Raw genomic sequence first — 13,071 nt, 5'->3', positions numbered from 1 at the left:
ACATGGTATCTCGCAAGCTTTTTATATATTTAATAAAATTGTGAGTGTGTTGTAGAATGAGCCCTTTAAAATAACACTCAATATAGTTAAGATGTATTTTTGTTTCGTAACATAATATAATTATTAATATAAAAGTAAAAAAAAGCCATGCCAAAAATGGTAACCTGTGATACTTTCGAGGCTATTTGTATAACCAAGAAATTAGTTATTTCTCGCCTTCTGTTCGAGTTTCTGTAATTCAGAGATTAATTAAGGATAGTAAATTACGAACCACTTTAGAATACCGGCATCCCTTCTACCAGATTACCTTAAGAAATGTTGTTAAGGGTGGGAAACGAATTCATTCAGTTTTATATAGAATTACATCGTTAAAGCCATCGTCATTACGTTTATTTAACATGATATTAATGAAGATTTTTCTTTAATGAAATTACATATTTTTATTATTAAATAAATCCGAAACAGAAACTTTAAAAACTACCATATATTAAGACTGGCTATTGTCCCAAGCTCTATTTACTCAGTGGGCTCGTAAAGTACACAGATAATGTCAAACAACGAATGTTGTCGTCTTTTTGTGTGTATGTTTGTCTACTCGGTCATGGCAGACGTGTGGTTTTGCGCAGGTCAAGTATGATTTCGATCAGTTTATTTGCCCTTTTTAAATAGTGCGTAAGTGTCGTGGGATATCCAGATTGCAGGTTAATTTTTTTTGCGACATTGAATCTTAGTCATTAGTTTTTTTTTCTGCATATTTTACGTTGGTTTACGGATATGTCTCATTATTGGGAGTGTTTGAATATAGCGTATAAAAGACAGTTCTAGTTTAAAATAGACTTTACTTTTACGAAGCGCACTGTAGTTTTAACTTCACTTTAATATTAAAATTTACAGTATACAATAATGTTCGTGAAAAACTCTAATCTTAAACCTTAACCATATCAATCATAAATAAATAATAAGCTTTCTCTCTGATACAGTTTAAAAATATTAACCATCCAATTTGGGAACAGAAAATAATAAGGAAATCAACGAAAGCTATAAGTCGACAGTTTGAATTGCAGATTTAAATGTAATGACCAAATTACTGGTGTTGCGCAAGAGTAGGTAAAAGGTTGTTTTAAGGTAGATGAAAAAATTATTTGAAACTATTACTACTATTAATTAAATAGCTGTTAATACTATTCGGCTGACACAATTAACGCCACAACATTTAAGTAGCACGTAAATATTGTTGACCAATTTAAAATAAAAAATTATAATAGTAACAATTTGCATACAATACATAGAACAGTCATACAAAAATTTTCTCCATAGCTCATGTCCATTAAGAATATAGGAAGTAAGTTCAAGCAAAAGGAATCGAGCGAATGAAAAAAAAGTTTGTCACGTGCGAACGGGTCGCGCATTACCATATCCACTTTTTTTCGTCCCACATTCGTGACACATCGTGTGTGTGCTCCGTGGTAAATAATAAATCTTTCTAATAAATAAAACAAGGGAACGTGAGTGAGATAAAGCGAGCATGTTGCTTCGGTGAGCCCTAAATGTCATTGTGACTCGCCGACGGATCGTTATACGAATGTGGTAATATTTTGAATCCTTTAAGTATCCTTGATACATCAAATGAGATCAAGATTTCGGTTTATAATTGTACCGTAGTTCAGAATATACTGGAATTCATGGACTTTCTGGCAATTGCAGTAGACGTTTACCTTTTAACCGTTTTATTGTGACTCGTCCAAATATCGTTCAAATGTTATGGTTCATTACAGTGGATTAAAATTGCTTTTATTACGGATTGGGGGGCTTATGAATAAATTCTGTATTAAAATATATAGTTATAAAAATATAATTAGTTTCTAATCACTAGATTCAGTGGCTTAAATTATAAAATTTTCTTCATAACAATTATTATTTATTTATTTATTTCAGGCTTTTTCGTTATTGTATTTCAAAATTTATTTTATAATTTAGGAGTGTATTATCAGGGTGACATGTTTTTTATACTAAGCGGCTAGGCAGGAGGTCAAGCTAAATTTTTATACATATAACTAATCCCCAAAACAAATTTAACACCTAGCGGACTCCCGGCGACATCTAGCACCACTAACGCATCGAATAAATATCGGCCCCGTTGATCGGCAGTTTCAGAAGCCGAATTTATTGCTACACGATTATCACTCTTATTGCTTTAGGTTAAGGATTTTTGTGTATTAAAGGAAATACCTGGATGTATTTTTTTTATTTCAGTGTGACAGCTCTAATTCGACAAGGCGACAGTGAATGCAAATACGTTGACTCGTGAATGGTTTGTGTAAAGATATGAAATTGTTTCGAGCCTCCAAGGCATGGGAACAGAGACATGTTAAAACATATAAATATTTTACTTAAATAATCAATTATTTTTCATGAACTTGACATGCACATGATTATATATTTAGTTCAATCACACCTTATAGTGGTGTGGGCTAATATTTTTAATGTGATTTGCGATAGGGGGATATAAAGACAAAACAAATTAAATGTAATAATAATTTAATATCACAAACATAGCTGTTATGTTTGCGAAATCATAAATACTATTTGAACTGTACAAATAATGATTAATTCATAAATACACTGGCTCTGTACTATACAATAATATAATTAACAGCTCTATTAAAGCTTGTCATATTTCATTGGATTTCTGTAACAGGAATATAAATAGTTAACAAAGGATCAAGTAAATCAATGAAACTATAATATAAAATGTACAATTAAAATTATTTATCGCAGCCTCGACCGCACAGTCACATGTCATAAGATATCGTCAATAATCATGTACCAGCCACTGTCACAACATTCAACTAAATAATTTACTAACACACCAACATCTATCAAGTTTGGTGGAATGGAATAATACTATGCTAATAATACCATAAACAAAGAAATCAATTTCATGATTAAGAAATAAATAAGGTAAAACCTTGACTAGGATATCGGAAAATTTCGAATGTTTAGTTGCCTGTTAATAAATAATTCGTATTAAATTCGTTATTATTTACAAAAAAAAAAAAAAAAAAACATATAAAAGGAACTAATTCGCTCTAGACCAAAATGGCAATGTAATGGCAAAGACTTTCTACTTTATCAACAGCCAAAGGTGCAAAAAAATTTAACTATAAGGAGATTCATTGCATCAAGACAACGAATTAGAGCTCTTACATCTACAAGGTTGCCTTGATATTATACAGACGAATTATAAATTATATGTCAAAATTCCAGAGGTTATAACAATGATTAATTTTTAAATATTAAGACCGTAGTTCAATAAATAAAGAGGGTTATATATCAAGACAAACTTGCGGATGCTCACTAAGGAGTGAGTGGCGTCAACGAACATGTCACATCATAAATAAAAGCACCAATAATTAAGTAGATATCGCCCTGTCGGGGCTAAAACGTAACAGTTGCCGCCTTCTCAACTGAATTTAGTTAACACAACCGATGTTAGCCTTATTTGGCTTTAAGGGAATCCTCGTCGTACATTTTCTGGAACACTTGATTCAGGTATTCCAAATAGTTGAGGGTGTCACGGTATACCAGGAGCGCGTATGAGAGCCTGTCTTCATCCTTGATGTTCGGTACCTCGGTATTCGGCAATGGCAATATTTGGAGGTCCCGGGATCTCATCATGTCCTGCAAAGAAGGAAGTCGTTATTGAAGAGAAAGTGCACATTCAACAGATTTAGGTCAATGAAATAAAATTTATTCCCAACATTTCAACATAATAATTTTACACATACATTCGAACATAACCTCACGAAATAAGTGGTTGTTATATAATATATATGTTTCTTTATACTTACATTAAAGTAACAAAGGACAGCCCGTACTTCGTGCATGCTCTCCATAATGTTTCTTTCTAGGCTCGAGTCCAGTGGAATGTTAGAGTTAAGCTTGAAGTCCTGTCTTATGGAATCCAAGCCAGCTACCACCATCTTCAAGCCCTTATACATCGACGGTAACACTTTGTCAATTTGTTTCTGTGAACAATAGAAATAATGCTATGAGATATGACTGTTTTATCAAGAACAGTATATATTTACCAATTATAGATTTACTGTTTACTATAAATTTACTTTAGGAGTACTGATTTTTTATATGAGTTTTTTTATGTTTAATTGTCTATCGAAACACAATTTAAACTACTTCATCTCTCATAATTCATATGAGTACAATTTCGTTGATTACAACTGATATAAAACCGTCCACATTGCAAAACCTTTGTATTCTCACGTAAACGACAGTCGGCTGACAACAATAAGTGCCACCGACGATGTCGATTCTTTGAAATCGATTGAAAAACTTATACGGATGCACGTTTTTGGCATCAGCGAATTCACCGCCCTTCGATTATAAAACAATCAGATCGAGTGTGTTAAGTAACCGTCATTATCTTAACGAGACAACTCTCAGATAGCAACATTTCTTGCGTCTTACAATAAAAAAAAAAGATATTCAACCAAAATATAAGCACAACTTATTCGATGACATTTTGAGTATTATTTATATAAGGAATATTTGCTACTGACAATCTATTATGTGCATGACCACATTTAATTAATGAATTGTATTAACACAGTTGTCACTTACCATTAGTTTATCCATATAAGCATCGGACATGCGCTGGTATAGGACCTTGTCTTTTGGTAACCCCTCTTCAGGGAACCAGGTAAAGTTTCGCAGCCACTCGTTGCTACTCCACATTTGTAACAAGTCGTTAAACCTCTCATAACTGTGCAACTTGTATGCCTGCAACCAAAAAAAATAATTAATTATAGTGTCTTAGTAAACAACCTTTTCAAAAATCATTCTATTTAGGAAAGATTATTCAGCTTTAGAAATAGACATAACATTTTCACGATTAGGACAATATTACTTTATAATTTCTATAAAGTTTTTCTGTTTGTCCATCAAGTGACATATCCCATTTATTAAAAGTATACTTCTTATTCTTTAACGAGTATGAATCAGCTCTGTCACGACACGGGTCTCGTTGATTTCTTTGAATGATAAAAATAGATACTAGTTAGTTCATAGTGTTGATTGACTTTCATGGAAAAAGACGATTGGACGGAAGATGAGATGGTGTGCTGCTTCCTTTATTAACAGCGGTATATAAAACAATGCAAGAGGAAACTATGACAGATCATCTTGATACCACGCTGGCACTGCATCTAGCCTGGGTGAGATCGTAACATTTTATTTTTCTACTGGTATTATAAAAGTGCATGTGTATCTTGTTTAAGATTCTTATATTTTGGTAGCTGCAAAGTTAGTATAACTAATAATATACTTTTTTCTATATTGATAATCAATAAAAAAATATAATCAAAATATTTAATTAAGCGCTCACTATTATCAACTGATTTTATGAAGCAGCCAAGGACGTGTGAAAGATGAGACCGAAACTCGAAAACCGACCGTCGCTATCATCTACATGTCACGTAACTAAACCGTTCCAACATAAAAATTCGACACTGGACAGAACATACAACAATGGTAAAGTAAAAACAAACTTTATTACTGCAATATTATATTACGAAACTGTCCAAAATTTTGACAATGTGCAGCAGATGCAACTTGTTAATAGAAATTGGTCATCCCCGCTGATAGGCACGTTGGGTTTGTTGAAATATTGTTGCTTAACAATACAGCTGATTAAATGCTTACAAATCGTGACAAATACCCGAAAAAATTATAATTATACTTACAACATCCTTATCTTTGATCACCGCAATAATTTAATTTGAAAATTTGTTCACATTGTTATTAGTTACGAAAATATAAATCAAACATCCAATATATATTACTATTGCTTATACAAAAGAAAGTAAATATACAACGTGTAATCGTTAAAAACTAAGATTATATTAAATAAATGACATTGTTGTTGTGAGATGGAATTTGCTGTCACGTAGGTAGCGATGTAATAACATAACGCAGGTGTCCGTCCGGTCTATTGTGCCATAACCAAAATCTGCTTAAGCACTAATTTAAGTAGCACGCCGAGTACAAACTTGTGAAAAATTTATCTGAACGAGACATTTATTTAAAGCAGTATTTTCCATATCGTTTGAATTTCCAAAATGTCACCTTAAATTAATCTATTCTAGCTACGTAAAGAGCAACTGTAAAATATTACTTTGTCATAGCGATCACATGGATACAGCCATGGTCATTATTTTAATATTTGCAGACAATGTATTAAGACAATACGTTAAAGCTTTTGCAAAGATATCACTGAGTTAGCATTCAAGCATCCCGTGGGTGGGCATTTGCTATGAAATTCGACGACATAGCATCCGGATACCTAGCTCGAAACATCGGAAGCTTATCAAATAAACATGCACCCACACATAAACAGTATGATATATATCGACGGCACACGTTCTCAAAGCCATCCAACGGCGCAGACAGCATGTCGCCCGTGTGAACAACGCTATCGCACTAAGTATGTACATATTGTAATGTCATGTATAATTCAATGTTTATATATCATACTGTACAAGGCGATAAGCTACAGGTGGACTCCACTCGAGACCGCGTGGGGATCGGCTCACCGATCACGTTACATGTTGCATTTTATAATAATGTAGCTTCTTGATGGATATCTAAATAATTTCAGAGTTAAAATGTGATGTGATAATTCGTCACCGGGACAGACTAAAAGCATGTATTATGGCGCATTCACACGGTTGACGGTGCAGAGTCACACAGTACCGGTAGGGTTCGTTGAATTTGTTATTGCGTTCTTGGTACAACGCGGCCAGTTATTTATAAGGAATGGGTTGACGACACTCATGATAGCGCGAGTAATTTGGATATTGCGTTCTGTATGTCACACGGTTTCATATTCTGCTACCTGTTTTTGTCATCATTTTGTCAAAGTATGAGAACAAACGATGAAATATTGAAAAATATGTGTTTAAAAAATGATTTATTTCAATTTGAATTGAAACTGAGAGTAGTATTTCGTCCTTGGAACAATAGCTAGGACACTTAAACGAGCACGGAGTTCTTCTAAATCACAATAAGTATGATCCATTAGTGACGAATGACCGACATTAAGGGGAGAGACAGAAAAAAATCGTCGGGCAGGTGTGTCGCGCAATATTAATGCGCAATCAGTATTCGATGCGTATGCGCACCGTCCTGTACTTCGTTCCGGCTACTGTGCGTCGATAATGTCATTTTACGACGGGGAGGCAGCAGCAAGCGGACAGGACGTCGCCGTCGTTACGACCGGCGAGCCTATTACAAATGCTACCATACTTCATATGCCAACACCACACACAACACTTCGATGAATTGATTCGTAACCGTCTCATTGTTTTATATCCATTGACTGCCTCAAACACATCTTCTTTAAGACAGAACCGATTGTAAAGGAAATGTATATGTCCGGCATTTCATTCAATGTGACAAATAATTAGAATGGTATCTGGTCACCCATAAAGGATTCGAAGCGCGACAGCTACATCACATTATAGCTGGTAGATCGACCACCGTATTTCCGATTCAAAGATATGTATAATGATTTTCGGATTGAAATGATAAACAGTCTTATAATGTTTCTAGTAACTCGGATTAGTTTCGCCGTTGAATATAAATGTTCAGTTTAGCACTTCAATGGATCTGAATTTAAGATTTGTCAGAGACATGAATCTTGAATGAAATCATTGCGAAATTATAATCAAAAGGGAGGAAGCGACTTTGTCCGGACGTAAAAAGGCGAAACCGGCGGCGCCTGCTTCGATAAAATCTCTCTTCCAGGCCAAATGGTGGAGTAAAATGCTATTAAATTATCACTTGATTCTTCAATTTAGGCAATTTTGGCAAATTGTACATAAAATAAAGTGTATATAATATATGTTCAATATTGTAATTGATCTAAAATGGTATATGGTTTTCATTCATAAAGTGATAAAATCATATTAAGCCCTAAAGGTATGCACTGATGTCCTTAGTTTAAAATTTTATTGGTATTGACCGGTGGCAGCGTGCGTCCGTTCATTTATAAGGACGCGGCGGGCATATCGATGTGAGCGCGAATACTACGTTGCGATTGTCTCGTCGCTGCCTTGGAACCATCAATGAAAGCGAACAATTATAATTTTATATTAAAAATAACACTTACGAATTCATCTTTGTATTTTGCCGTTGAATCGTAGGCGCTCTTGGCTTGCAGTGCGACCTTTTTCGCAAGATCCGCTGTGTAGGCACCCGTTGATTTTTGCTGAAAAAATATATATTCTAGTAGAAAAAATGTTTGGAATAAAATATAATTCATTGAATTTTTGAGAGATATTTACATTGGAGTTGTAATCGCAGGGGTTTCCCCATAGTACATTTTCTTCTGAAGAATCCATTGATCTTTTATGTGGTGCTGCTGCTGTTTGCGGTGATAGACTGCCGACGAGCAGCACGAGACAGACTGCGGCACAGACGTTGACGTATCCTAGTAAAACAAAAGATTTATAAGAAAATTTACCAATGTTATTGAATAAAAAGTTACACCTAATTGTTACAAGGACAATCGTTTGTCATTAATTATATGAGGAACCCCCACACCATCAACACTCCCTTGTAATACCAATATCCATGATAAAAGTTACATCGGTCAACTATATCGATAGCGATTAAAATCGATTAACAATTAGACAAATTTGTGTTGCATCTCATCAATGGAACGCTAGTCCGTTGTTCCGTATGCAGCACGTGTGATACTGTCGATTATGGTTATCGATGAACATCCGATGAATAAATACATCGCGCCCCAGAGGTGGACAGCCTTTTGCTAATTGTCCGGTGAACTTGCGTGAATCACTAATGCGGTACAGTTAAACGGTGGCTGCCAAACGCTAATGTTCATCAAAATTCCACCTTTATTACGACATTTCAAGTATAATGTCGTACAATTGATATATTTAATTATAATAATCCATCATACATATTTAAACTTTTGTTACTGATATTTTATTTACTATAAAATTATGTTTTTATTACGAGGAAACTCGTAGTAAAATTGCATTGAAGCAAATATGTTTTAATGATTTCAATTTATCACCTGTTAATAAGATAATCGATGCGTATTTCGTTCTTACTCATTAATAGTCTTTTATTTACTCTTCCAGTGTTTTGAGTCAATGTGTGAATCATGAGTGTTATGTCTATTACTTGTGACTAATGTTACAAATCTTTACTATTTTGTATTACAGTGAATACTTTTGATGAAAACAAAGTATTGAATTTTTTTTTATAGTTTCAAAAAGGATTATTTATTAATATTTTAGATACGTTCATTTTACATATAATTTTCGCTAAAACCCGATTGTTGTTCATGTAAAATTGTGTGCGTGATTTTTTTCTCCTCAGCTCTCGTTAGCCAGTTTTGTGGCGATTTGTACTTCAGCCCGAGGCGGTGCGGCGGTCAAATAAAAGAAAATTATAGTTATAGGGTGCATTGGCGTTTATTATTTAACTAAACCCTGTGAAAGGGCTCCGATTATGACGCCTCTCGTTCAGGATCGAGTGAGACAACACCATCAATTCTCTCACTCACAAATACGTCTCCATACATCTAATAAATCACTTAACAAAATGGGCCCTTATTTAGAGATAGACGCAGTATTGGCATCTAATTGACACAATAACAAGGTTGTTACTGTGGTAACACAAAGGATGACCGCAAAGGCGGAGTCGGGTAATAACGATCATGTCAAAAGAAGGACCGACACAGAACACGCGTTAAACACACGATCATAACATTTTATTAGTGCTCCGGTCAAAAGCAAGCAACCGCGAGATCGCCGCCGCCGTCAAAAGTTCAAGCAGAGAAAAAAAAACAGGTCAGCTCGTAAAAAGATGTAGAGTCACCATTTCATACAGTTTTGTACGTTAATTTATATACGGTATTAAATTATCATTAATTAAAAATATACATAAAAACCGACTTTGATTCATTTGTTCCCAAATTAAATACACATTAATTAGCTAACGACAATGGAGTATGAAAGTTTGTGGATGTAATTAGCTTCAAAAATGTTTTCGTATTGACGAACTTTCAATAGTGGCTCATTTAAGGATCTGTAATTACGAACTATAAAAAACAATAAATGGACAAAGTGGAGACTCGATCGAATTCCTTAGCCCATTGAAGAGCTGACCGAGCGACCATAAAAACCGTAGATACCTACACGTAGGTAATACACAGGTTATAAGGGGGCATAAAAAAGTAGGGACCGCGTCGGAGGTCGGCTCGACTACCCGAGAAACAAAGAAATCGTTTATTTTTTAACAGCTCGCTCGTACACAAAAGGAGGCAGCGCGGCACGAAAAACGACCCAAAAGAGAGCACCTTGTTAACCTTTTTAAAAAGAAATCGCGCGCCCGCTAACTAGAATTTCGGCTCCAAAACCGAGAAAAGTCTGAACAGTATTCGGACGCAATCGGCGCCTCCGCAATTATTATGTAAATTCAGAACATAAACGCGTCAAAATTTCGGAGCGAACATCGTCTCCGCGGCCTGTTGCGAAATGATGCGCGTCAAATTATTGATGATTTTTGTATCTTTTGCGCGGACCGAGCTCGTTATCGACAACGATCTCATTCAAAAATTTTTGGGTTCTCGTCGTTATGATTTATACGTATTTACAGTAATATGATAACAATATTATGTCCGTTGCGAAGGGATCTACCAATTAAAATAGTTAAATATAAAATTGAATAAACAAATAAAAGTCACGGCTAACAATCAAGGTAGTAATAAAATTTGACTGCTTATAATAAGGGCGTTTATTGCGGGACAGAGAACCTACTGAACGGTACACGGTGATACACACTTCATTAACTGAAAATCACTTTAAATGGTAATACCACAGTACCATCGGCGATTGACCCCGAGAAATTAACGAAACGAGCGCAAAATTTTCTTCGAATTAAATTTAATGACATAACGAGTAATTTTTACATAATTTTTGCAAAATACTTTTTTTATTATAAGACATCCAGAGGAAAATATATAAGTTACGAAAGGGACACATCAAATAAGTCATTATGCGTAATGTGTGTGTAATTTTTAATTAACAATGACCCGTATTTAATAAAATTCTCAAATATATGATTTGCAATTATATTTTTTACCGTTCCGTTGATTTTGTCTGTTGATAAAAAAAAAATCATGCAAAACTTAGATTAATATTTGTATTTTATGTAATAAATTTCTTCGGTGACAAACAGACGAACATAAAGACATGTCCTTTGGGTTTTCACATAATTAATTTATCATTTTGTGAACCGTTTCCAGAACAGATATCTTAATCAATTCACTAAATGCAATCAGCTAGTTATACTTACTTCCTTGAAAACCTGTTTTATCATATAATACTTTTACAACACTAAATATTTTGATTAAAAAATGTAATATTTCAAATAATTTAGGTTTATTAATGACAAAGTTTATTAGCTGATTGATTACGCCTACATATTAATAATCATAGCGGTCTTACGCAACAGATCCAAAGTATTTTGTGCTCAGAATGTCATATTATCGGTCGTTGCAGAATAGAAAAATTTTAATTGTATATTTTGTTTATCTTAATAAAATAATACAAATGTACTTATTAATTTTTATTTAATATGATCAATATACAATTATAAGACTAAAAAAATAATAATCTTTGTTTAAGTATCAGATGATTTTAATTCATCTCATAAGACAACATGAACTTTTTACTCGCATGACATAAAAGGACTCCTGTAATTCGAGAGATTACATTATCTTAGCTGGCATCACTTAAATCGGTTATTTATTTAATAAATCACACTCATTTATAAAATCGACGTATTTAATAATTGAATAGGACACATTTTTCTATCAGATGTTACATATCAGACCGTGTTTAATAGTACTTCAATCATTTTATATCCCTATATAGAGTCGAGATCGCGATACTCATTACGAAACTGCCCCCTCCCGACGACGGACATAACTGTACAACTCTTAAAGGATAGAAACATTTAGTCAGATATGTCATTCCGGTAACAGTACACTTGTTTAATTACAGTTTAATACTAGTTAGTTACTTCTGTTCTTCGTGTACAACATAGTATAGGAACGGAACGTTTTTGCTCGGATGATAATGTGAGATCAATTAGAGATGTTGGAGTTATAACGAGGGGCACAAGAACAGGGTGCGTTCGAAAGACCGGATATTTGTTATGTATTGTATTGTGATTGATAAGCATTCATCTTAATGATAACGATAAAACATCTCTGATTTGTACATTAAATGTAGCAAGTTGGGAATTATATTTATTTTAAACTATTTGTATCTAAATAAGGTACTCGGAAATCATATGATTTTTCTTTTGAAAATATTTGATAAAAACTTTAAAAATATAAAAAGTACCCTTATATAAATAAAATAAAAAAATGTATATTAAAGCTTACTGCTTCTCGCTGCACTGGCTCTATACCGGCGATTTTTGTCCACTAAATCACTATCACAGTCACTATATTTGCTAATTGATCTAGTTCTAGAACATTTTTCACAAGTGGAGGGCCTGCGTGTACACCGGGGGTGGTCAGTCATCTGGGCAGCCATACAGCCGAAGGTATCCACCAGGTCCATCCTGACCCTAACTATCACAGTACAAGCTTGTCTGAAGAGCGCGAAATGCGGGATCTTAGTGTAATCCATAACTAATCGCAATTGTCATACCCAAAAGAAGTGACACGCGTGGCGTCGGGTAAGCGACTAAATGAATTGGTGAGACCGCGCGTAAAATAAAGCCTAGTGTCCACCGTGGGAGCACGTGGTAGCTGCAGTGGGGAGCCAGCGAATGGACGGGAAGATGTACGAGTGAGGTTCTGAACAGCCAATGGTTGTTCGGCCGTGAGGAGGGCGGACCCGGTTACACCCAACACCGTAAGGGTCTCAAACAGGGGATGGGAATATTCGCTGAACGGAACATTTTCACCAGGATCTCAGTGAATAAGAAACGTGCGTCAATGGCATATGA

The 13,071-nt window shown here is 34.5% G+C and overlaps 1 protein-coding gene across 1 annotated transcript; it reads right to left on the bottom strand.

Moving 5' to 3' along the window:
• Positions 1-2,521: 2,521 nt before the first annotated feature.
• Positions 2,522-12,822, bottom strand: LOC116769718 (uncharacterized). Its single transcript, XM_032660904.2, has 6 exons — positions 12,500-12,822; positions 8,361-8,506; positions 8,186-8,284; positions 4,639-4,797; positions 3,852-4,028; positions 2,522-3,681 (listed from the first exon to the last, which is right to left on the bottom strand). Exons 1-6 carry the CDS (start codon positions 12,747-12,749, stop codon positions 3,499-3,501), a joined length of 1,014 nt encoding a protein of 337 aa, XP_032516795.1. The 5' UTR covers positions 12,750-12,822; the 3' UTR covers positions 2,522-3,498.
• Between the last annotated feature and the right edge of the window lie 249 nt (positions 12,823-13,071).

The sequence above is a fragment of the Danaus plexippus genome, chromosome 14 (assembly GCF_018135715.1).
Source record: "Danaus plexippus chromosome 14, MEX_DaPlex, whole genome shotgun sequence".
Classification (NCBI taxonomy): Eukaryota; Metazoa; Arthropoda; class Insecta; order Lepidoptera; family Nymphalidae; genus Danaus; species Danaus plexippus.
Note: the sequence above shows the minus strand (reverse complement) of the source record. Positions and strands in the feature narration are given on the sequence as shown.

Excerpts from the sequence above, each read along its gene's own strand:
- LOC116769718 (XM_032660904.2), bottom strand. The coding sequence starts at position 12,749 with ATGGATTACACTAAGATCCCGCATTTCGCGCTCTTCAGACAAGCTTGT. Across the intron at positions 8,285-8,360 it reads CCTGCGATTACAACTCCAAT|CAAAAATCAACGGGTGCCTA; the intron begins GTAAATATCTCT and ends ATATTTTTTCAG. Across the intron at positions 4,798-8,185 it reads CAAAATACAAAGATGAATTC|GCATACAAGTTGCACAGTTA; the intron begins GTAAGTGTTATT and ends TTTTGGTTGCAG.